Source organism: Barbus barbus (assembly GCF_936440315.1).
Source record: "Barbus barbus genome assembly, chromosome: 6".
Taxonomy (NCBI): domain Eukaryota; kingdom Metazoa; phylum Chordata; class Actinopteri; order Cypriniformes; family Cyprinidae; genus Barbus; species Barbus barbus.
In genome coordinates, this window is record NC_136734.1 from 19,538,481 (window position 1) to 19,563,003 (window position 24,523).

At 36.4% G+C, this 24,523-nt stretch overlaps 2 protein-coding genes across 2 annotated transcripts in view; one reads left to right on the forward strand and one right to left on the reverse strand.

Moving 5' to 3' along the window:
- The window catches only part of LOC306871168 (serine incorporator 5-like), a 25,604-nt gene extending 14,541 nt beyond the window's left edge, over window positions 1–11,063 (forward strand). Inside the window, exons 5-12 of the mRNA XM_079418921.1 lie at window positions 759–852; window positions 3,616–3,827; window positions 4,421–4,513; window positions 4,733–4,859; window positions 7,239–7,308; window positions 7,391–7,427; window positions 7,608–7,752; window positions 9,006–11,063. Of these exons, the coding sequence (XP_079275047.1) occupies window positions 759–852; window positions 3,616–3,827; window positions 4,421–4,513; window positions 4,733–4,859; window positions 7,239–7,308; window positions 7,391–7,427; window positions 7,608–7,752; window positions 9,006–9,150 (923 nt within the window). The 3' untranslated portion in view covers window positions 9,151–11,063. The remainder of the gene's footprint in view (window positions 1–758; window positions 853–3,615; window positions 3,828–4,420; window positions 4,514–4,732; window positions 4,860–7,238; window positions 7,309–7,390; window positions 7,428–7,607; window positions 7,753–9,005) is intronic.
- LOC306871167 (cartilage oligomeric matrix protein-like) lies at window positions 10,941–24,418 on the reverse strand. Its single transcript, XM_079418920.1, has 21 exons — window positions 24,078–24,418; window positions 23,455–23,652; window positions 23,117–23,364; window positions 21,428–21,542; window positions 21,231–21,313; window positions 21,061–21,115; window positions 20,766–20,905; window positions 20,167–20,304; window positions 19,342–19,416; window positions 19,080–19,259; window positions 18,822–18,926; window positions 17,847–17,954; window positions 17,601–17,760; window positions 16,692–16,810; window positions 15,481–15,533; window positions 15,224–15,405; window positions 14,760–14,987; window positions 12,716–12,912; window positions 12,289–12,461; window positions 12,057–12,196; window positions 10,941–11,966 (listed from the first exon to the last, which is right to left on the reverse strand). Exons 1-21 carry the CDS (start codon window positions 24,154–24,156, stop codon window positions 11,926–11,928), a joined length of 2,817 nt encoding a protein of 938 aa, XP_079275046.1. The 5' UTR covers window positions 24,157–24,418; the 3' UTR covers window positions 10,941–11,925.
- Window positions 24,419–24,523: the final 105 nt, after the last annotated feature.

Here is a 24,523-nt window from a genome sequence, read left to right on the forward strand (position 1 = left end):
GCTTTCCTGTAGCTCAAATAGTAGAGCATGGCGCTAGCAACGCCAAGGTCATGGGTTTGATTCCTAGGGAAAGCAAGAGCTGTTAAAATGTAGAAACTGTAACTTGAATGCAATGCATAAATGTAAATGTAATAGTTTTTATTAATATTTTGAATTTTTATTTTGTTATATTTGTATGTGTATATAGTTTTTATTAATTTTAATATCAGTTTGAATTATTTTAGTACTTCACGCTAAACTAAATGAAATTGAGAAGATTTTTTGGCAATTGGCTGAAGTACAATACGTTTTTATAATTTTATAATTTAGTTTATTTCAGTTAACAATTATTAAATAAGTAATGACTTTTTTAAATGGTTTTAGTTCTAGTTAACTATAATAACCCTTATCAGATGTTTCATATATTCATTTTGTGCCATATATGTTACATTTACAAATAACATGTTAAACATTGTATTTATTTGTAACGCATTACCTCAAAAACAGCTCAAGATAAATGGTACTATGGTGGTTCCATGTTTGTGTTTGGTGTCATAAAGAAAGTATTTAATTAGTTGTATTCCAGAAAAGTTCATGTACACTTTTATATTAGTGCAGGTCCAAGCGATTATCACTCTTTGGTGTCTCGTTAAATGATGTGTGCTTCCTGATGTGTTTTCAGTTCCTGGCATTTAGCAGAAAGCAGTTTCTTTTGTCATACAGTATCAGCCAGAGGGAAAGACCTTTGACTCATCTGTCTCTCTCTTTCTCTTTTTCAGTCTGGCGTTATGTGGGGGCTGCTGGAGGTTTTCTCTTCATCATCATCCAGTTGATGCTTCTCGTTCAGTTTGCCCACAGATGGAATCAAAACTGGTGAGCTGATGTTTAGCTCTGTCCAAATAACTGCCTGTTTTTCCTTTCATCCCTCTTTTCATTCACCAAGTGGAAAACTTATTAGACTCTTGGAAAAGTTCTCTTGTACTTTCCATCACTGTATCCAACTGTTGCTTGGTATGCAATTTGAATCCCCGCAACTGGAAATCATTAGGTCTGGGAAAGGAGACTATAGTGTAATCTGGCGACATTTAATTTCCACTGTCAGTTAGGTTGCATAGTTGCCAGCCAGGGTGGTCTCAACATTGTACTGTTATAACAGAAGTGGACTTTTTAACACCGAGTTGATAGATTTGGGGAAAGTTTTAGTGTGCTTGCTACTTATTTTAGTCACTGGCGCAGTGGCAGACGAGGTGTGAGGTACAAATCACATGGATAGTGAGAGTATTGATAGATACTCCCAAATCTTCCAGTTAGAGCAGCATTTTTCCAAGAACCAGAGTGTTTTATTTCAGTGGGAGTTTTCAATACATGTAACATTTCAACTGTAAGACAGTCACACTGAAGCAGAAAACTAAAGCACAGATTTTTATTGTTAAGCAGAGCTTTCTCAGGGGTGTGTTCATAAATAATGTGTTTTGCTGCGGTAGAGTATGGCTTTGTGTTGTGCTGTTGACATTATAGGGAGGAGAAAGAGAAAAAGTAAGAGGTTCTTGGCTGCTCTCCAGTTTGTGGACAGGAAACCCATTGCAGAGCTCAACGTGTATCATAGTTTCCTCGCTGCTTTCTGTCAACAAATGTAAACCTCAGCATAAAAGAGCAGACACAAGCCTGTCACTGGTAATTTTGTAATACAGGAAATATTGGGGACAAAACAGTTCTAAGAAGTAACCTAAATTTAACCTCCCTTTGGGGACACTCTTTATTATTCAGAACTTAAGTAATGTAAATAAAAATGCTAATTTAAATCTTTTTTTTTTTTTTTTACTCTGAAAATGTCAGAAATCCAGAAAGTTTATTCGGTAGAAATATATATAAAAACATGGAAGAACAAATACAGTATGTCCTCACTAAAATAAAAGCTGCCCAGCAGATAGAAGTCACTGCTGTCAGCACTTCTGATGTGCGTTACTGAAACATTCCCTCACCCCACACCTTCACAACTCTACACTGATCACTCAGTCATGCTAATCATGCACTGATATGGTACATTTATGATAAGAGCAATCTACCACTGAGACTAACTTGACATCTAACAGAAGCTCTTTTTTTCAAGTGGCTTACAGTTGATTAATTGCAGTGATAGGCAATCTGGGTTTAACATCCTGTAAGCAGGCTGAGGAACACAACAGTAATATGCCTTTAATTAAAACATCAGGATGTCTAGTTGGCCACTGGTTACTCCTAACACTCCTACTAAGTCCTATCAGATAGCACCTCCACGGAAAAGTTCGTTCAGGTGTCATGTGACACGGGAGTAATGGCAATTCAACTTATTTATATGTTGTATAATATATTAAAATAGGAAACCCCTTATTTTTAATTGTAATAAAATTTCACAATATTACTGTTTTTACTGTATATTTAAGAGACTTTCAAAAACATTTTTAAGCATATATATTTTTGAGCACACCTGTATATTGCAGTGTGGGCTTGGTATTAACTCATTTCAGATTTACCCTACCCTAAAAGAAAGTTTGTGGCTGTTTGTGTTACCTGTTGGCCCAAAGGCCTGAAGGCTGGGTTGGATTGTAGACCAAACCTTACGTTGATAGTCAAAACTCTCTATGTATGACTACCCCTACCCAGATTTGAGATGTAGATCTGATAAAACGTCTGCTTTTGTCTCATGAAAGGAATGTTCTGGGTTTATTACAAGGCTAACTCAACAGTTAACGCGATAGATTTAAATAAAAATGCTGTTTAAAAAGTTTTATTCATTAAAGAATCCTGAAAAAAAAGTATTAGTTCACACAAAAATATTAAGCAGCCCGCGTTTTTTCAACATCTATAATAAGAAAAAATATTTCTTGATCAAATCTGCATATTATAATGATTTCTGAAGGACTTCAGCTTTACCATCACAGGAATAAATAACCTTTTAAAATATATCAAAATAAAAACCAGTTATTTTAAACGTTTTATATATATTCTAAAATGTTTTACGTTTTGTAATATATTATGAACAAACATAAATTAACAATGAACCATAGTATATTTTTAAATTAACCTAGATTAATAAATGCAGTAAAAATAATTGTTGGTTGTTAGTTGGTGATACTTCTTGTGTTAACAAACAGGAAAGTGAAAGTCTACCAATAAGTTACGCATATGAATTACTGTTCATTATTTGAGATGTTGTCTAAATTGTCTAGGTGGATGAACTTCTTTTGTATTTGCACAGTAATTCTTCTTAGTGGAGTTTTCTCTATATAAACAGTGTTTTACAGATAGTTAAGTCACTTCTCTCTCTGGAGTTCTTGCATGTATCATGAAAGTTGCTTTTATTATTTTTTTAAGGTTTATATTATTGTGACAATGAAGTTGAAAAATTTCATATAACAAAAGTCATTAGGCCAGTCTAATCTTTGTTTAGAATCATATTAAAATAGTTTTTTTAATATATTATTTATATTATTTTTCTATCCCCTTGAGTGTTTAAGTGTTTTCTTACAACTGCATTTTTGGGTGGACAGAGGGACAAAATTATTTCCTGTGGTAACTGTCATCATGCCACAAAAGCTGAAATTGTATTGAACCCAGAGCATTCCTTTGAACCGTCTCCACTGTGTCCCTCCACAGGAGCTCAGGAGTCAAGTATAATAAAATCTGGTATGCAGCGCTGGCTCTGGTCACACTGGTGCTGTTCTCCGTGGCAGTGGGAGCCTTGGTGTTTATGATCATATTCTACACGGACGCAGAGGCCTGCTTCCTCAACAAGCTCTTCCTGGGTATCAATGGTGGCCTGTGCTTCGTCGTGTCTCTTCTGGCTATCTCGCCCTGCATTCAGACCTGTGAGTTCACCAAGACTTCACTGACCTACATTTTATACTAACAAACTGATGTTTGTTTGATGTCAGGCAAACAAATTGATTCATAATGCCTGGAGCTTTTCCCATGTGTGAGCAAGCTGGAGAGATGAGGAGAAGAGTTGTATCATGGATTCTCACTAAACTGAACAAAGTTTTAGGTGAAAATGTTTTAGCAAGTAATTAAAGTAAAAAAAATTGTTCTTTTGACATTTCTGGACAGAAAAATGTAGCTCCTCCACAATTAAGCCGCTGTTTTCAACAATGATAATAATAGAAAATGTTTCTGGAGCACATTTTACAATATAGAAAAGATCATTTAAATTGTAAAAAAAACACGCAATATTACTGTTTTTACTGTATTTTTGCGCAAACAAATGCAGCATAAGAGACTTTCTTCAAGAACGTTAAAAAATCTTAATGACCTCAAACTTTTGAACGGTGGTGTACATAGGTCATTTAATAAAGATGCGTGATGTATGAAGCATAAACACTCAAACAGACATGATCGGATCAGTAAAAATCTTTGTGCTGCTTTTTACTAACACATCTGATGTTTTGCTCTGTTCTCCGCACAGTTCAGCCCACCTCAGGTCTGCTGCAGTCCGCAATCATCTCAGTCTACGTCATGTACCTCACCTTCTCCGCACTCGCCAGCAAACCCGTTGAAAGTGAGTATGTCTCTCACTTCCACACTCAAACACAGCATCTCTCAGCCTGTCCTGGTGTGTCTCACAGTGTGGTCTGTGGTTTCCTTAGTATCTCCTACTGTAGCTCGTATGTGGACCGAGCTGTAAAGTGAGGCTACAGTAGCCCCAATAATACATTTCAACCCACCAGTTATTTCCCATACCCTTATTAAAATCCGTCCTGTGCTCTTTCTCTTTCAGTGGTGGAGCGAAATGGAAAGAATGATACTGTCTGCGTCTTTCCCTACAAATCAGGACTGCAGAGCGACACAAACATAGTGACGGGCGTCGGAACAGCCATAATGTTTGGCTGTATACTCTATTCTTGGTATGAGCAATGAAAATTGTGTTTTCTGATGTTTTCTGACGGCTCAATCCAAACCGCTTCATAAAAAGCACCATGATAGTATCATGAATGATATTATTGTTCATATGACTTGTGCATTATATACTAAGATTTTTCAAGTCATATAATAGTTTTATGTGAAAAACAAGCCAAAATTTAAAGGAATTGTTTGCCCAAAAATGAAAATTGATGAAAATGTACTTACCCTAAGGCCATCAAAAATGTAGTTGAGTTTGTTTCTTCATCAGAAAAGATTTGAAGAAATTTAGCATTGCATCAAGTGCTCACCAATGGATCCTCTGCAGTGAATGGGTGCCGTCAGAACAACTGATAAAAACATCACAATATTCCACACCATGCTAAAATCTATGGGTCTGTAACAGTGTTAATTTTGACAGCAAACTTTGATTTAGTTTTAGTCATAGTCTTTTGACTAAAATACCATTTAGTTTTAGTCGACTAAATATAATAACATTTTAGTCGACTAAATCTACAGTAAATTTAGTCGGCTAAAATCTAATGGGTTTAGTTACAGTGCATTTATTAAGCATTTCTCTAAAATTTCCAAACTCATTAAATAGGTTTGATATTAAGTTTTTATCACGATAGACACCGATTTAACTGCGGTGACACACAACATGCCTTTATGTTAAAATTAAATAAAACCACTTCTCATAAAGAACAAGAACATGGTCTTCTTTTTAATGAAATGCCAATGGTTATGTAGGATAATTGTGCATTCTTTATAGCAACTTGTTTACCATATTCTTAATTCTTTCAAGCAGACATATTTATTTCTATAAATAAATTTAAATGAATCTTTAGGGCTACTAACGTTTTTCAGTCAAGAGCAGTGAGTGATTTTCTGTCTTTATTTTGTTGCTTGATTAACATCAATGCTACAGACAATAGCAACTTAATTAGACTACTATCCCTTTAAAACTGAATGCACAGCTGCAATGGATGCAATGTAATGTTCACTTAAGACGTAATTGACTGTGTTTATGTGAATGCTTGTCAAAACGGACAATTCAGCATAATTTTATGTGCAATTCTCTGTTCATGTGATGCGAGAGAGTACTCGCGTGCTGTGAGACGCGCTTTCTGTGTGTGTATGCTTCAGTGTCTGCGCTCAGAAAACCAAATCGTCCCTCCCTAATATTTTCGTCTCATTTTTATTCGCTGACGGATGTCAATAGATTTTCGTCATAGTTTTTGTCATTCAAAAAGACTTTTCATTCGTCATCGTCTCGTTGTCGGTGAAAAAAATGACGTTAACGACAATTATGATGAAAATGATTCATTAACGAAATTAACACCGGTCTGTAATTCTTCCAGTGGAAAAAACCCCCACCCCCTGTTGTCCTCTCAAATCAAAATTCACTGACATATATATTTATTTAGAACTGTGTTGGACTGTTTTTGCTTGTACATGGCACTTAATCTATGCATATTTCTCTCCTGATTCAGACAAGACAACTTTTTCTCTGAATTAAGCAATATTATGGATAGAGGATTTGTATTTTAAAGTGAAAAAATCCTAATAATGCATTTGTTTCTTACAAACATGAAGCTTTTCGCTTCACTTGTGTATTATTGTAATGTTTTTTGAACTCTCATTCTGATGGCACCCTAATATTTAATGCTACATTTTTTATTTATTCATTCATTCATTTCTTTTTTTCATTTTTGGGTGAACTATGCCTTTAAAATGTAATTTCTGGAAATCATCCTCTCTGCCATAATTCACCAAAAAGAAAAATAAATAAATATATATATATCTTCAAAAGTATTGTTCATACAATAGACATGCTTTTTGGGTGAACTATCCCTTCAAATAAGCTGGGATATTCTTGGCCTGGATGCAAGTCCACATAACATATTATTTAAATGGGTGATCCCAAAAATGATCCTGGGAGGAGTGGAAACATGTAATTATCTGGTTATGACAAAATGTTCATTTAGATTTAAAAGCAGGTAGTTTGGTAGGAAGGGAGTGAAGATTAGAAGCTCATACTGTGAAGACGTGAACTGACATGTGTTTCTCATTAACTACAGACATGTCTGCTGAAGCTCTCTCTTTAGAGCCACCCCTCTCCACCAAAGCCATATTTACACACGTATGTGTTAGTTGTCAGACCGGTGATTCATTGTTGTGTCTCGCATCAAAATGTTTTTGCCATATTTCTAGTTTTCATGAGGCAAAACAAAGCTTGAAAAAGTGACTTATTTTTCGTCTGGTGGCGTTTTGAAGAGTTTAAGGGAATGCTCTGCTTTTACATTTGATGGTTAAAAAAAGAACACTGCCCCCATGATGCCTTTATTGCCTTTTGAGTTAACATAAAAATACTCTTCTTTCAGTTTGATCTCTACCACCAAGAGGAGCTCAACAGCATTGCAGGTGTACAGGAACGATATTCCTGAAAATGAGGTGAACATTTGCTGTGTTCTCTCTCTGCTGTGTTTAACATTTACATCAAACTATATCATAAATCACACTTCTTTCTTTGCAGAGAGCACGCTGCTGCTTCTGCTGTGTTGACGATACAGGTAAGACACTTATTTCAACCAACACCTCCTCTAGTATTTTAGGACAACACATGAAGATTTCAAATGTGTTTGACATTAAATTGGATTGATTTAGACACTGGAAAAGGATAGATGGAGCCTCCTGGTGGTCAAGAAGTAGTACTACAGTTTCTTAAAACAGGTGTTTTTTATATTTTCCAGAGGACTATGATGATGAGAAGACTGCTGGAGGGCAGAATGTGAAGTATGATGAGAGAGATGGCACAATCTACAGCTACTGCTATTTCCATTTTGTTTTCTTTCTCGGCTCCCTCTACGTCATGATGACTGTAACCAACTGGTTTCAGTAAGTACATAACAAAAACAACATTCCTAAACAAACCTTTTTTATTTTCAAACATCTCAGGCCAGCTGTTACATCTGCTTTTTGCTTATTTGAGTATAGACACAGACGTATTGGCTTGCTAACAATATGTTTTTTTCAGATTTGGGCCCCGTTTACACCAGTGCGTTTTCGTTTTAAAACAGCGTTTTAGAATGAAAATGATCCCCGTTTACTCTGGTGTTTCCACTGCGTTTCAGAAACGACCTCCGTTTACACTACACAACCGAAAACGCATGTCACATGACCATTCATGCAGGTACAACCATAGATTTGTATAAGTAGATTATGGCGGACGCGTCTATGTGCTTGGAGAGGTCGAATGGGAATCTATCTATAAATATCTATGGATACAATAATGAGCATGATGTTATTGTTTACATGGTTGTCAAGGATACGCAGAGCGAAAGTGGGCAGCCACGCCATCATTTTCAAAAGTCTCAGTTTTGGTCCGTTTACACTGAAACCCAACCAACCCTGGAGTTTTCAAACTAAAACGGGGTATGCAGCGTTTTCAAAAGTCTCCGTTTTCAACCTCGAAAGCACCGGAGTAGTGTAAACGATAAGCGTAACCATAGCAAAAGTTATGTGTTTTAAAAGAAAACACACTAGTGTAAACGGGGCCTTAGTCTGAATTAATGTTTGAAGTTTTATTTATTTTTATAGTATAATATATATAAAATAATAGTATTTTTACTGTTGTAGTCAGTTAATTGTATTATTTTTAAATTGTGATTTATTACTAAAGTATTCTTGTTTTACTTCAAGTTCCTGCTCAGACGTCACCGTGTATTAAAGGGATAGTTCACTCATCAATTAAAAATCTGTCATTAATTACTCACCCTCATATTGTTCCAAACCCGTAAGACCTTCGTTCATCTTCGGAACACAGATTAAGATATTTTTGATGAAATCTGAGATCTTTCTGATCCTGCATAGACAGTAACGCAACTGACACATTCAAGGCCCAGAAAGGTAGTAAGAACATTGTTAAAATAGTCCATGTGACTCAGTGGTTCAACCGTAATGTTTTGAAGCTTTGAGAATACTTTTTTGTGTTCAAAGAAAACAAAAATAATGACTTAATTCAATCATCTTAATTTGTGTTCAGAAGATGAACAAAGATCTTACAAGTTTGGAACGACATGAGGGTGAGTAATTAATAACAGAATTTTCATTTTGAAGTGTAATATGCATATGATCTTGTCTCTCTGCAGTTATGAGAACGCAAAGATCGAGAGGCTGCTGGATGGGAGCTGGTCAGTGTTCTGGATCAAGATGGCATCGTGTTGGGTCTGTTTATTTCTGTACATGTGGACCCTGGTTGTCCCCATGCTCTTCCCAAAGAGATTCCAAGCTTAGAAGCCCTTCACACATGATCCAGTATCACCACTGTCCAGTTAAATCTACTGTGCGTGTGTTTGTGTGAGAGAGAGTTTGGTTTGTTTTTAATGGTTTTTGTTTGTTTGTATGTTTTAATAGTTTGAGTATAGTAATGGCTTTTGATTTCTCAAAAACTGCTTATGTTTTATGTCTTTAAATACGTTTTCATGGAAATTTGTTACAGAAATCATGTTACGGTTAGTCCCATGCTGATGTAGGGCTCTTGTTTTCCTCATAACATGAAGGTATAAAAACAAAGCATTGCTCAGGCTCACGCGTCACCTGTAAGTGTCTTGCTTGTTACGCTTTTATTTTGGTAGCTGAAGAATTCTATGCAAATCAACAAACCATCTGTGATTTTCATTCATGTATTTGTCTGCCTTTTTGAGAGGACTTCAAATGTGTTTTATAGTAGTATTTCACATCAAGGGTGTTTCACTAAGGTAACAAGACTTCCTATTTGAGTAAATTAAATTATTTAATAGAGATATCTCTTCTCATTAGTTAGGATAGTGCTGCCTTGCAAAACCAGAACACTACACCACCAGTTGCACTCGTGGAAGCATAATCAAAACCAGCTAAGAAATGACTGTGCAAGATTATTCCTGTACATATATGTGAATAAATGTCCTCAGATGAGATGTCATGTTACTGCATTTGTTGAAGCACCCTAATAACTTCCTTATAAAACCACACCAAATCAATATTTCCAAATAAGTCAGCAACATTCCTCCAGTTTCCTATCTTTCAGCTTCATCTTAAATCTCAGGTAGTGATGAATTCCACATGCTGTTTCCAGTGAATCGCCATTCTGAGGAAAGCATGTGACTGCCATTCCCAGTAAATGTTTTTATGATGATTTGGAATGGACGGGTAAAGCCAAGGCCACATCGTTATGCCCCCAAAAACCCGATCTGCCACACAGATTGTTATATGGCCAACAGCAACACTGAAGCTATAGACTTTTCTTTCTTATTTTTCGATTTTTGTTACAATTTAAATGGTGCTTTAGACCATGGATATCCTATAATATTTTATTTCAGCTCATGCACTAGACTTGCAAGCATGTCATTTGTCAAAGAACAAGTTTGTACGACCTTTTATAATTAAAAAGCATTGTTACAGCTATTCTATTTCATCTTTCAGAGGTTTTTGTTGCTATAAGTGCATGTGTTCTTGTTTGTGGTGTTCAGTTTAAGTTTACAGGAGCTGGCCGTATTAGACGTAATGCAGCACTTCTGATGCTGCCTGGTAGAAAAAGTGTTTGTCGATGAAGGAAATACATTCTAGAACTGGAATTATTTGACATTTTATGGTTATTTACTGTGTAGCAGTTGTAGCTGTCTTACGTTTTGACAACCAAAATCTCTTTTATTAGAATTAGAGCTGGCGTGTGTTTATATTCCTGGTGATGGTGATGTTTTTGGAATTTATATAAGTCAAAATTAGCAAATAGTTAATGATGCCTTAAACACTACATGCTACAACTGCATTAAGCTATAAACGTATGTAACCTCTAAACATTATGCTAAAACATTGTGCTTTCCTTTATTTACAAATAAGCTGCACATAAAGGTGACATTTGATTACAATATGTACTTTATGTAAATAGTTCATTGTAAAGATGACCACTAGATGTACTCATAATATTGCAAAACAAAAGTAATCTTGCGCTTTGTGTTGTTTTCACTAATTTTGCATGAAGACATTATCATCCAAAAATATGTACAGTAAGTTTACAAACAACTCTTGTCCTCATTTATATGCATTGATTTGTCTTTATTATTTACCTTTTCCCATCATTTCAATACATTTCATGAAGGGTCATATGAGTTTAACTGCTGCAGGATCAATATTCTTTTTAGTGTTTTATTGATATTGTCAGTTCTTTCAATAAAAAAGAATGAATAAAATGCTGTAGTCTGTTACATTATTTAATGTTTAACTATATGAAAGATTTGTCATTTGTATTTGTGGACAGAAAGGAAATAGCTAACTAAGCTAAATGAGACTTAATTGTGTATAAAATTAGAGGTGTAATTTATGGTGAAATCTTCATGGGGCTTACAAAATAAAGCCAGTCAATATTAAACATCAGTCAGTTTCTCATGCAAAGACTCCCAGAAAACTTGTTGTTGTTTGTTTTTTTTATTTTATCTTTCATTGTACTTTAAAGACGTCTCTTATGCTCACCAAGGAATTCATTTAATCAAATTTTAAATTAACTTTTCTATTTGAATATATTTTAAAATGTAATTTATTCCTATGATGGGAATGCTGAATTTTCAGCAGCTATTATTATATATATTAGTCTTGAGCTGATTTGCAGCTCGAGAAACATTTATTATCAATGCTGAAAATACTTATACTGACCCCAAAGTTTTTCATTTTATTTGATCTTAATTTTTATATTTTATATATTTTTGGGGGGTTGTTTTATTTTAAAATTTTTGTTTTTGACATTCTCCACCAAGTCTAAGCACAAAACCTGACAATTTAAATGTATTTATTCTGTTTAATGATATTACAACATTAAGTGAGTGTTTAGAAGCACACAGGCTTTGCTCTTTCCTGCTGAACTGCATTTTTGTGCAGTGAACATTACAGAAGTGTAAATTCAGCATAACTATAAAACTGGACTTGTCTTGAATGCAAAAGTCAGTAAATGATCCATGTTTTACTGGAAATAAGAGTACCCAAAACATCATTCACGTCACTAGTAGTGCTCTCCAGTTTCACTTCATCTTAGTTTCATTACTGCTGGGCTTGTTCTGTAAAGTCTTCTGGGATTGTGTCTGTAAATGTCATAAAATTTATGTTAAGGTGCACCCTGAAATGAATAAGAATGCATTGTTCTTCTAATATTGTTCAAGCACTGCACTCACCATTACAGCGGTATCTCAGGTTGGACCAGATGATGTTTTCCTGTGAAAAGCAGAACACTCCAAGACGGCCTCCTCGCATACTGGTGTCAATAACAACTCCAGAGTCTGCAACCAAGTCGGTACCTTCATAGAACTTTACTCTGTGCCAAAACAGAGAAACCCCACATACATGTTGCTTCCTCACATCCAAATCCTGTAAAGTCTGAATTCTCCAGTATTTACGGCATCTAACCTGATGTATCCCACTTGGGGTCTGTGCTTCAGATTCCAGCGGTAGGACACCTTGTCCTTCCAGCCCACATTACGAGGGTCTTTCCACAGCAAGCGCACTTGATTGTTTGTGTCTCCAGTGTGCCACAGAGAATTCCTCAGGAACTCCCCTGGCCCGGTTTTAGACTTCACAGCCTAGAAATGCAAATATATTGATTCATGTCTGTGTGCTTATTATTTAAATTGAATAATCAAATCTAATTGGGATATACTTTAAATCCAAAATAACTACTTGGCTACAGCTTTAACATCGGTTAAGTGTTTTTGCATGCTTCAGAGTTTAGCCAAAGCCACATTTCTAGATTCGCCGAGGGCTCCGTGGAGCAGCAGTAATGATAAAAGCAAACGCTTTGCGTTCAGACAGTAATAGAGATGAAGAGCGCTGGGACCTTAAGCTGAATGCCAGGCTCAGCCACGGCTCTGAAGGGCACGGCCTGCCAGTACGTCTGCTCCGTCTGCTTCCACATCACCACATAGAAGCTGGAGGAATCCTGGTAGCCGAAGATGAAGCCTGCATAGTCGTCGTCGGTCGCTGTATTCACGTGGAAGGTGCCCTCAAAGTCCACGCCACTGAATGCTGTGTATCCTGTTTGTGGTGGCAAGATTGTGTCACATTTTGGCCAGATTTTCATTTAAAACAAAATACCAAAGCTCATGTTTCAACCGTGATTTAAACAAAACTAATACAGAAATTATAGAGGTCATCGGATGCCCATTTTCCACATGTTGATATGATTCTTTAGGGTCTTAATGAAAAGTCTACAACATACTTTGGTTAAAATTTCTCAATGGTAGTGTAAAAAACACTTTCTTTACCCTGTCAAAATCAGCTCTTTTTTCAGCACGCTGATCTAGTCCATGTTGCTTTAAATGCTAGTGAACTCTGCTGACTCGGCCCCTCTCTTCCGTGGAGTGACGAGCAGACCATAGATATGTGTAGATTCCCTATTCGACCGCTCCAGATACGTTGCCGTGTTAGCCATCTCGCATTCACCACAGTAATCAATGAATATTCAAAGATATACAAGCGTATAACTTGCTGTTGTAGACGGACATTCAATGCGCTCAAAGATTCGCAGACCGTTCCAAAAATGGTGGATGGCTTACATCTCGCAGCCCACAGAAACAGTCGATAATGAGGAATCTAGGTATATATATCTATGGAACATACTAAACTTCAGCTGAGATACTGGCTAACTAGCACATTATTAGGAAAGGCGATTTGCAATTATTCATAAAAACCCTTATACTCACTTCTTCTGTAGATAAAGCTGGATGACGAATGATTCGGGCAGAACAAATCTGCCAACATTTAGGCAGATCGGGGATCGGCGCATTCACTTCAAAACGAAAGTAACGTTAATCCTCTGCATCTTCAGCGGCTCAGATGTCAGGAGTAAATGATGACTGCTATATTCATTATTACATCCGACAACTAAACACTTCAATCGCTTAATCTGAGACATCTTGTCTTCCTCTGCACCGGAGTTGACTCAATGGCGGACTGTTTACAGCTCACTCAGGGCGGGTCTAAGGTAAGACGATCTTGTCAATCAAATATCGTGGGAGGGGCCTGTACAGAACTACGTCATTCTGACAGGAACCTCAGAACAGTCTGATTTGAGAAAGGAGATTTTAAAATAGGGATTTAAAAAAAAAACACTGGGTGGATTTTTATCATTATAGGATGGATGTGTGAACAAACTTCCAACACACAATTATGTTCAAACAACTTGTGAAGTGAATTTTGCATCCGATGACCCTTTTAAAGAGATACTTAAAATTCTCTCATCATTTATTCACTCTCATGCCATACTAGATGTATTTGGAAGATTTAAAAAAATAATAATAATACATCTCTGAGAGTTCATATAATGCAAGTGGACAGTAAACTAAAAGCTGATGCTTCAAAAACATGCAAAACAAACACAAAAGTAACCCCAACGTTCAATGTAAGGGTCAGTAACTGATAAGCTAATTTTTTCATTTTTGAGAAGAGTACCCAAAAGAGTTTACCCAAAAATGAATTATTTGCACACAAAAAGTATTCCTGTACCTTCCTAAAATTAAGGTTGAACCACTAATGTCACATGGACTATTTTAATGATGTTCTTACTACCTCTCCGGGCCATGAACATGGTAGTTGCATTGTTGTCTATGCAGGGTCAGAAAGCTCTCAGATTTCATCAAAAATATCTTAAATTGTGTTCTGAAGATGAACAAAGGTCTTCCAGGTTTGGAACGACATGATGAGGGTGAGCAATTGATAGAATTTTCATTTTTGGGTGAACGTCATTTTCATTTTCCTTTAAGAGAAAACGACATAGCTTTATTTAAAAGACCAGTATGAATTTCCAGGTTGGTCTATGCTGGATTGGTGCTGGTTTGGAAATACTCAAGATGATTTGAATGGTGTGGGTCACATAAACATACCAACAGCTAGTCCTGGGTCACTATTCATGGTTTGGACAATCTCCATCCCCTGATTAAGAACAACCCAATTGGGGTCGATCTGAGCTTCTCCCTCTGGATCCAGTACCACGGTCTGATAGGCTCTGAAGTCAGTCAATGTGATCTCTGCATTCTCAGGGCAGGTGTCGATTCTGTCTATCACATGATCTTTGTCAAAGTCTCCAGTGCAGTCATCACCCACCCCATCATCTGACAAAGAAGAAGAGTGAAAAAACCCATTTTGCTTATTTCTCTTTTTATCAGTAGTCTGATTTTTGATGGAGTCCAATATAGATTTGTAAGGCACATTATGATACAATATTTGGACACTTAAGTCACACTTAAAAACACAAATGTGCTTGTATTAGCATTTAAAAAAATGTATACTAAAACATTTGTCTTGATTAACTTATGACATCCTACTAAACAAATGTTGCTGTGCGTACTGTTTTCATCATTTTGATCTGGGTTTTCCACCAGTCTACAATTATCTTTATCATCCAAGATGCCATCATTATCATCGTCATCATCACACTCGTCTCCAAGCCCGTCCTTATCAGTGTCCAGCTGTGAGCTGTTAATGACGTTGGGGCAGTTGTCTTTGGTGTTCTGATGACCATCTCCATCACTGCAACAAAAGATCTCAGTTATAAACTTGTTTTATATTGACCGTCAAAGAGAAAGGTAAAAAATCAGACTCTACCTATCAACGTTTGTGTCACAAGTGTCTCCAACAAGATCATCGTCAACATCAGACTGATTGAAAGAAAACAGAAGAGTTAAAAAAGGTTAAAAAAGTTATATTGAAAATGACCTATTTATCATATACAATATAAACTAAATACACATTATACAACAATTTGTTTCCCTGAATCTGGATAAGAGGCCTTAAAAGAGTGCTAATATAGGAACCTAACATCACATGGACTTGTTTGTATAGCTTCCTTTGTTTGTAATGGCACCAGTAGGTGGCAGCAAGTGACTGTTTTGTAACTGACCCTGTGTCCCAATGTTCATACTATCCATCCTAAATAGTATGTGGGATTACATAAGTGTGTCCCAAAGCACAGTATGTTGAAAAGAGTATGCCAAAAGTCCCCGGATGGTCTACTATTGCAGGTCGATTTTTGAAGTGTGGATCCGTGCACACTGTAATGGCTAAAATTGACCACAATCCATTGCTCTTTGGCGAGGGATTCGGTCCAGAACTACAAAGACGAATAAAACGCGTTAGAAAAACTACAAACGTGGCGGATGCGCACGATCGACCATTAGGTAGAGAGGTTTCCAAAAAGGGGTTGGAGTTACTAATAATCAACATTTAACCTGGTAAAAAATATTTATTTGTTGTTATATATAAATACATAGTTTATATAGGCCAGTTTACAGTGACAGGGTGCGTGTAACAGGTGCGACAGAGCGGTCCCTTAAAGACGCAGTTGTGTGACGTAGTATGTCCCAAAGCTTGCCTACTCTTCTACTACACACTCAAAAGGGAGTACAAAAGAGTACACAGTATAAGTAGGCACATTGGGACGCAGCATGAATCTGTGATTCAACGGTTTCACTCAAAAATGGACCAGATGAGTGAATCATTGAATCATTCACTCAACGATTCTGTGTGTTGCTCAGAGTCGCGAGAGGTTGTCTCTGCTTTGTATTTTTTTTCATTGGTGAAGCAAAAACAGACAAAATATTTGGCGATACTGTGTATATTAATTTATTGTTTATTCGCTGAACTGTTCTCAGAATCAAAGCAACTCAGAATTGTGTTGTTTTGTGAATATTTGAGTTTTCAAGAAACTAAATTTTTCAAAACTAAACCACTAGAACAATCCATTTAAATTAGGTTCAGAGTTAGATAAAACTAGATTAAAAACACACAGAATAAGAATTTAGAAAGTTTTTTGGCACCTGGTTGGGGTTTGGCACCTCGGGGCAGCTGTCACATGCATCACCAACACCGTCATTATCTTTGTCCTTCTGGTCAGGGTTGGGAACCCTCTGACAGTTATCCAGGATGTTCTTCAAACCTATCAGAAGTAGAGAATGGACATCGATGCATTTAGCGGTTCATCACCAGAGTAAGAAACAGAGTATAGAGCCAGTGGTATAAATTAAAGTATTATACGGAGGTATTATGTCTAAAATGTCACTGAATGGAGCAAACTCCATCAGGAGAAATGCACTGCGTGTTTGCGGTGTTATAGAGTATACAGTGATGTCTTTGTGTGGAGTTTGTTGGGTTATGTCACAAGGTGGCGGTGTTTCGGAAAGCCTTCTGTGGAATAGTTTCCACGTGTCAGCAGCTCTTGGCACAGGTTCTTGGTGGAAATGTGGTTGCTCAAAGGAGACATGACCAAGCTCTAAAGTATCAAGTCAAGTGTCTGGATTTCTGCCTTGATGAGCAGATTGTAAACGTCAAGCGCTGCCTGGACTCTATTTTACACTTTTCAGACTGGAACAAATAATTGTCGATTTGAAAGAAAATGATCAGTGTGGTGCCATAGAAGCTGTTAATATCCCTACAGGTCACTTCAGTTTTACTTGACCCGTGCAGGCTAAAGAGCGCTCTAATTTGAGCTTTAAAAACACAGAAGCTTCTGTTTTTCCTCATAAAATGACCTAAGCACAGGAAAATCCTGATTAAAAACAAGCCCAAAGGGTAAAAAGGACATTTAAAACATAACACCCCATTTCTGCAACTAAATAAAATACACAGCAGCCGCATGGCAGACAGAATACTTGCAGTCAGAGATTGGAAAAATGTGTGCAAAAATTGTGAAGTTGATTTTTGACAAAATAAGGCCTGAATTAAATTACCATCCCCGTCTATGTCATCATCACAGGCATCTCCCAGTCCGTCTTTGTCTGTGTCCCGTTGGTCCGGGTTCTCCACGTTTAAGCAGTTATCACAAGCATCACCATGGAGATCTTTATCACTGTTCTTCTGGTCTATGTTAGGAACCAACCAGCAGTTGTCCTGTAGGAATACAATCATGCAAGCACTGACGTTGAAGGGAGCTTCTCAGTTCATCAAATCATGATCTAATGTTGATTATTCTGTACCTGATCATTGAAGATGCCATCACTATCTGCATCCTCATCACAGGCATCTCCCTTCCCATCTCTGTCTGCGTCTTCTTGGCCCGAGTTTGGAACAAACATGCAGTTATCCTGAAAATGAAAAGTAAAATAATCTGGTAAGACTTTACAATAAGATATCGTTCCAAACCTGTAAGACCTTCGTTCATCTTCGGAACACAAATGAAGACATTTTTGATGAAATCCGAGAGCTCTCTGACCCTCCAGTGACAGCAATTTAACTGAAATGTTCCAGTGGTTCAACCGTAATTTTATGAAGCTACGAGTATACTGGAAGAAGATGGTTATTTGGAGGAGAAGAAATTGTTGAATAAAATTATTTTTGTTTTCTTTGCACACAAAAAGTATTCTCACATGGACTATTTTGACAATGTTCTTACTAGATTTCTGGGTTTAGGAACATTTAAGTTACATTGCTCTCTATGGAGGGTCAGAAAGTTCTCGGATTTCATCTGTCAAAATATCTTAATTTGTGTTCCAAAGATGAACAAAGGTCTTACGGGTTTGGAATGACAAGAGGGTGAGTAATTAATGACAGAATTGTCATTTTTGGGTGAACTAACCCTTTAATCTTGATTAAGGTTAAGTTTTACGTAGTAATTAAAATGATAGTAACAATTTCAAGTTGTGCAAATGTTATTCATCTATGAATGAACATGGAAATGTTATGAAAAACTATCATTCAAAGGTAAACATTATCATTCAAAGGACTGGGGTCTGTAGGATTGGTAATGCAATTGTAAAAAATTGAAATGTTTAACAATATTACTGATTTTATAGTATAACTGAACCCAAACTTTTGTGTACATTTGTAAATTTACCTCGACTGATAAATGAAGAGAATGTTCATTGTCAGTTCATGATATCTAATCATATCTAATTTAACTACTGCTAATAAACTAAACTTCTAACAAAAATAACAGGTCACATGAATATCACCTTCTTGCAGGTTCCATCTCTGCACTGAAGTTTCTTATCTGGATAAGCGTCAATGTCTGTGTCCTTTCCACAGACGTAGCCATTTCCTGCCCAGCCAATTTGGCACTAAAAGCAACAAAGATGTCAGCTGAGAAAGTTGTGTCCTGGCTCAAAAGAATGACATAGGAAACCACCAACACAAACTGACATGATATCTCTTTATGTTTTCTTGAAATGCACAAGTAGACAAAACATCGGTGTGAAAGCTTGACGTCTCACCGTACAGCTGATGCTCCCATCTCTCTCCACAACACACTCTGCGTTGATGTCACATGGATTTGGCTGGCCGTTCCCACACACCCTGTTAGTTAGAGGAGCAGGGTCCAGGCCAGTACTTATGCAGCCGCTATTCTGGTCACCCATGAAACCAGTCTGACAGATCCCACAGTGAAACGCACCCTACAAGAAAGCAAGCATATTTACTGTACCTGCCACTGGCCACATTAGTACAATGGGTAATCTAGGATAGTTGTAGTCTTACCATTGTGTTATGGCAGTATGAATTGGGTGTGCAGCCACCGTTATCTAGCAGGCACTCATCAATATCATTACATATCTGATAAAAAATGATAAATATGGTGTTAATCACGGTATGGTACTAAAGTCACAAACAATACCAATTTTACTGTGTATCATGGTAATACTATTTTTAAACTTGTAGTTGTAGTTCCATGTAAATATCATGGTATATAATACGGTAATCATTCTGTATCTTGGCATACGTTAGAGAGTGCTTCAAAATGTCTTATTATATAATATGTTTGAATGTTAGGGGTCGGTGAGATTTATGAATGTTTTCGAAAGACGACTCTTATGTTCAACAATGCTGCATTCATTTTGATCTGAATCAGTCATTATTCTAGTTTTCAGTGTCACATGATCCTTCAGAAATCATTCTAATATGCTGATTTCAAGAAACATTTCTTATTATCATCATGTTGAAAATAGTTTTCATGAAAATTGTGATTTTCAGGATTCTTTGATGAATATAAAGTTCAAGCGAACAGCATTTATTTGAGATAGAAATCTTTTTTAACATTATACATTTTTGATCAACTTAATGCATGACATTTTTGATACATTTAATGCATCCTTACTGAATAAAAGAATCAATTTTCATTTTCTTACCGACCCCAAACTTTTGAATGGTAGCACACACACACACACACACACACACACACACACACACATATATATATATATATATATATATATATGTATGTGTGTATATATATACACACGGGTTAATTTAATTAAATTAAATTTTTTATTTAATTTAAAATTAAGCATTGTCCCAAATACATACTTGTTTGTTTGTCTGAGCATAATGAACGCCCACACCCTGGATCTCTGGTCCAGTGAAGCCTCGTGGACACTTCTCACATCTGAACCCTGGTGCAGTGTTAATACACCGAACACCAGAGAAACATGGGTTGAACTGGCACTAAAATTGAACAGTTTATAAGGTTAGCTGGATTTATGATGTTCAACAAACAATACTCTGTAGTATATGTAATATAAAATTACCTTAGCACCTACGTAACAGTTTAAACAATTATTAGTCTAATAAAACACTTACTGAAACATGATTATATGTTAATAAATCATTATGTGTTCCTAATTGAGTTTTATTGTTCATCATTTAAATAGAACACAATGTCAGATGTGTTGAACAGTCTGAGCTATTGAGATACTCCAGTGAGTAATGGAAATAAATAAATAAAATAAAACAAGTCTTCCTTAGTGTTCTTGTTCTTTCCTAAGTACCCGACTACGAGAGAAGTAAACAGGAAATAAGTGGCTAGATGAACATCATAAACAGCAAAACTTGATTCAAACCACAGAAAGACAGAAAGAATAATATAGTATTATGATGAACAAAAAAATCAGCATCTTAAGTCTAACCTCATCTACATCATCACATTGGACACCATCTCCAGTGTATCCCTCAGGACAGGGTGCACATTCCACACCTTCAGCTGTTTCGATACACATGTCCGGCTGAAGACAGACCCCTGGCCTGCACTTGGACTGCTTTTTAGCATCTAAATGGTAACAGAACACTTGAGTTCACCTGTCTGACACCTTCAGCATCCTCATTATAAGCCTCTAATAATTGACTTGACTGAGCACAGACACAAAAAACTGCTAAATGTTTTCTCATTATAGCTGTTTTGTAACTTTTTAACTAAAGTCTTACCATTGCATTGAACACACTCCATGATAGCCTTTCTGAAATCAGCGGTTTCTTTGGTCTGTTATGAAAACAGATTGTTATTATGCTTAAGTTCTGAAAAAAAAGTAGGGAACTGCACTTTTTGTGTGAACTTTCCCTTTAAGGAACTGTTTTCTCACTCAATTTCAAGTTACCTGCTGATCGATCTTCTGTTTCAACTCTTGGATCATTCGCATGAGCTCAAACATCGGGCCTGCTTCCATTTTTGAAGTTGTTCCTGAGGAAATGTAACATAATGATATTCTCTGTATTAGAAAAAAAAACAAGTAAACAATCATTAACAAAACTAAAGCTGAGTTAGACGCAGATGACAGGGAAACAATAGCCTCACCTAGTAGTTGCAATGTTTCCTTCTGTTCACCCTGCTCTGGAGCACTGCAGTCCTGAAGCTCTACCACGTTATGAATAGACTCATCAAGCACGAGTTTGATGTCTGTCAACTTGTCCTGTAACACACGTACATATTCACACACTGTAAAAAAGGTTAGTAATTTTACAGAAAAACAAACACTGTTAAATGTTACAGTCAAACATGTTAATTGATTAAGTGTAAGTTCCCTTACACGGTGAAAAACTGTAAATAGTTTAACACCACATAACATGTAATTTTACAGTAAAATACAGTCAAATATTTAGTAAAAGAGTAAAAAAAGTCCCTGCATGACTCATCACATATGATTACATTTTGTACAAATACTGTAATTTTGTTTCACACAAGTATTGGCTGTGATTTATGGACAAGTCGCTTGCAATGAACTCTTATTCATCATGTGGATTTTTTATTGTGCCACCTGTATATTAGGGTGGTTATCAGCAGGGATATTTCCTCCGAGAAGGCAAGGGAAGCAGTGCCTCCTCAAAATATTGGATAGAAAAAAAAATTGTAGTACAAAAGTAAAACAATGCCAGTATTACAAAATATAACATTAAAAAGTGTATTAAATCACTTGTTTTTCTAAAAAGAAAAACATAATTTAACAGCGGCAGCAGGTAAAGTTACTGCAGGAGTCTGCGTCTCTCTCGCCTCCACTGAGCCCATTGAGTTTTAACAAACCCCCAATGCATGCGGTGAGTTGGGTGGGGGGTAATTGAGAATGAATGGGGGAAAGTCATGTGAGAGGAGGCAATGCCTCTATCACGATATGATTGGATATGACTGGTTATGAATCTTGTGTTCGTGTGCATTCCGCATACGACAGTAAATTACTGGGAGGAGAGAGGGATCGGCAAAGGACCACAAAAGCGCAGTTGTGCTATATGTTAATGCATTAACCATGAGGCTATTGGGGCCGACAGATATAAACACTTTATAATGTCAAAATAAGATTCAATACATTTAATAAATTAGCTTGGTCAAATTTAAAGTAAATCTCAGCGTCTGTGACCAACCTTTACCGAGCTTTGATGACATGATCCGAAAAATTAAAAAATAATAATAATAAAAAAATTAAAATAAAAACAATATCTGAATGTAAGTTCAAAAATAATGGTTACTGCCTTGAGTTATTATTTTTGGAATAAATGTCAAATGCTTAAAAAAAACTAATCTGATGAGATTCATACATGGCTTTAATAAATAGAGTATTGATTACATTGCTAATGTAAAAAATATAAAATATAAGTTTTTTATTCTTTTTATGATAGTGTAAGTAATGTATATTTAACAAAGAAAATGTGACTGGGACATGAATTTACATTTGATTTAAAAAAAATAAAAAACTTTGAAGACTTTGCCTCATTTCAAAACACAAACGCACTCCACTGGTTATCAGTATATTTTAAGGTAAAAAGGCAGATATTGGTAGTGTTCAGTAGGTATATTAACATATCACTTAATGAAATATCTTGTTATAAGTTGTAAAATATACAAGTATCCTGCAAAACCTGTAGTATTTTTTCAGATTTAGATTTAGAATTTCTGACAACCAGAGATGCCAGTTTTTCACTGTATTTTTTTCAGCTTTCTGTATGCATAGATAAACAGAATAATGATATTATTTGTTCCACCTTCTAGGATTACCTGGGATGAGGTTGGCAGGGTCTTGAGTGTGACTCGTTTCGGGCCCTGCGGCAGTGATTTGAAGGCCAGCGGCACGTCCTGCACTCTCTCCACCAGCTTGCAGTCCACATAGAGGGCCGTGGTGGGGGTGCCCTGCTGCAGCCCACTGAAGTGGAGCAGTATATGGTGTTGTTGACCATCTGTCAGGGGCACTTTACCGAAACTGGTTGATCCAACCTTTCCATTGCTTTTCAGATATTTCAAAACAACTATGAACAGAAAAAGTATTTAGTGTGCATATCAAGTATCTATTGAGCCACTGAACATAAAGCACATTAGTGAGCTCTGATCACACAAACCTTTGTTGAATTTCCCCTGAACGGTGAAATCTAAATAATCTGTGTTGTCTAGGGCATTGAAGATGCGGAAGACCCGAGCTGGAGCTTTGTTCTGCAGCTGCAGGCTTGCAAGGATAAAAACATTGTCCATGTTCTTTGCCTGTATTCCTCCTTGCAGAAGGTCAGGTAAGCAATCCGGTGACACCAGAAGATCATAAACTGCAAAATTAGCATTTTTGTCAACAGATTTGCATTGGATACTGAGGTTTTTGATGCATTAGTGTAATAAATGTTATTCAGCTACTCTTTTGTCCAGAACACATTATAAAAAGCAACCAATAAGGTCATTGATAAATTTGTCCTCAGCTAATGGTCATTTCATAGAGTGTTCAGTTCCACATTTATTAATCCCACTGCATGCTCGAAGATTTCCAGATCATTAATTTTTTTGTTCATTTTTGCTTATATTATATTTGATTAGAAATTTATTCACATTTTAACAGTAGAAAATTAAGGTATGTACACTTTTATTCATAAATAGTTTTGTAAATATATGCAAATAATAAAAAAATGCAAGAATCTAATCATTTTTTTATTTCTTAAATATTAAATATTCAACTATATTATAAGGTTTAAGGACTTACCAATTCCTTGTGTTTTCACGGTATCAAAGAGTTGTAAAATTAACTGTAAACTGAACATGATTCTTGCCCAAGTACCCATTGTGGATTTATTTTAAGTCACAAATCCAGTTAAAGTGTTCCACCCTTATTCCTGGAAAAATAGTTTCTGCTCTGACCCCTGATTCAGTCTTGATCAGTAGCCGTCAAAACAGAACTGCCTGTTCCCTGTAGCCCTGCAGATGAACGAGAACCAGACTGGTGCTCAAGTGATTTACACTTTTCATGTGTCTCTCTAAATATAAGGTGTGACCAAGCACCTCCTCCAGAATGCCTCTGTGCTTTTACCAGTCACATATTGCTGTGAGCAGGTCAGATCAAAACCTTCTAAAAGAGCTCTTTGTTAATGATGGTAAATGATGGGAGGATATGTTTTGGTTTTTGGTCAGAACCTGCGCCAGCTAGTCAAA

Coding starts and splice junctions, on each gene's coding strand:
- LOC306871167 (XM_079418920.1), bottom strand. CDS start 24,156: ATGGGTACTTGGGCAAGAATCATGTTCAGTTTACAGTTAATTTTACAA. Junction 20,906..21,060: donor GGAGTGTGTTCAATGCAATG/GTAAGACTTTAG, acceptor GTTACCATTTAG/ATGCTAAAAAGCAGTCCAAG. Junction 12,197..12,288: donor CCCCAAGTGGGATACATCAG/GTTAGATGCCGT, acceptor GTTTTGGCACAG/AGTAAAGTTCTATGAAGGTA.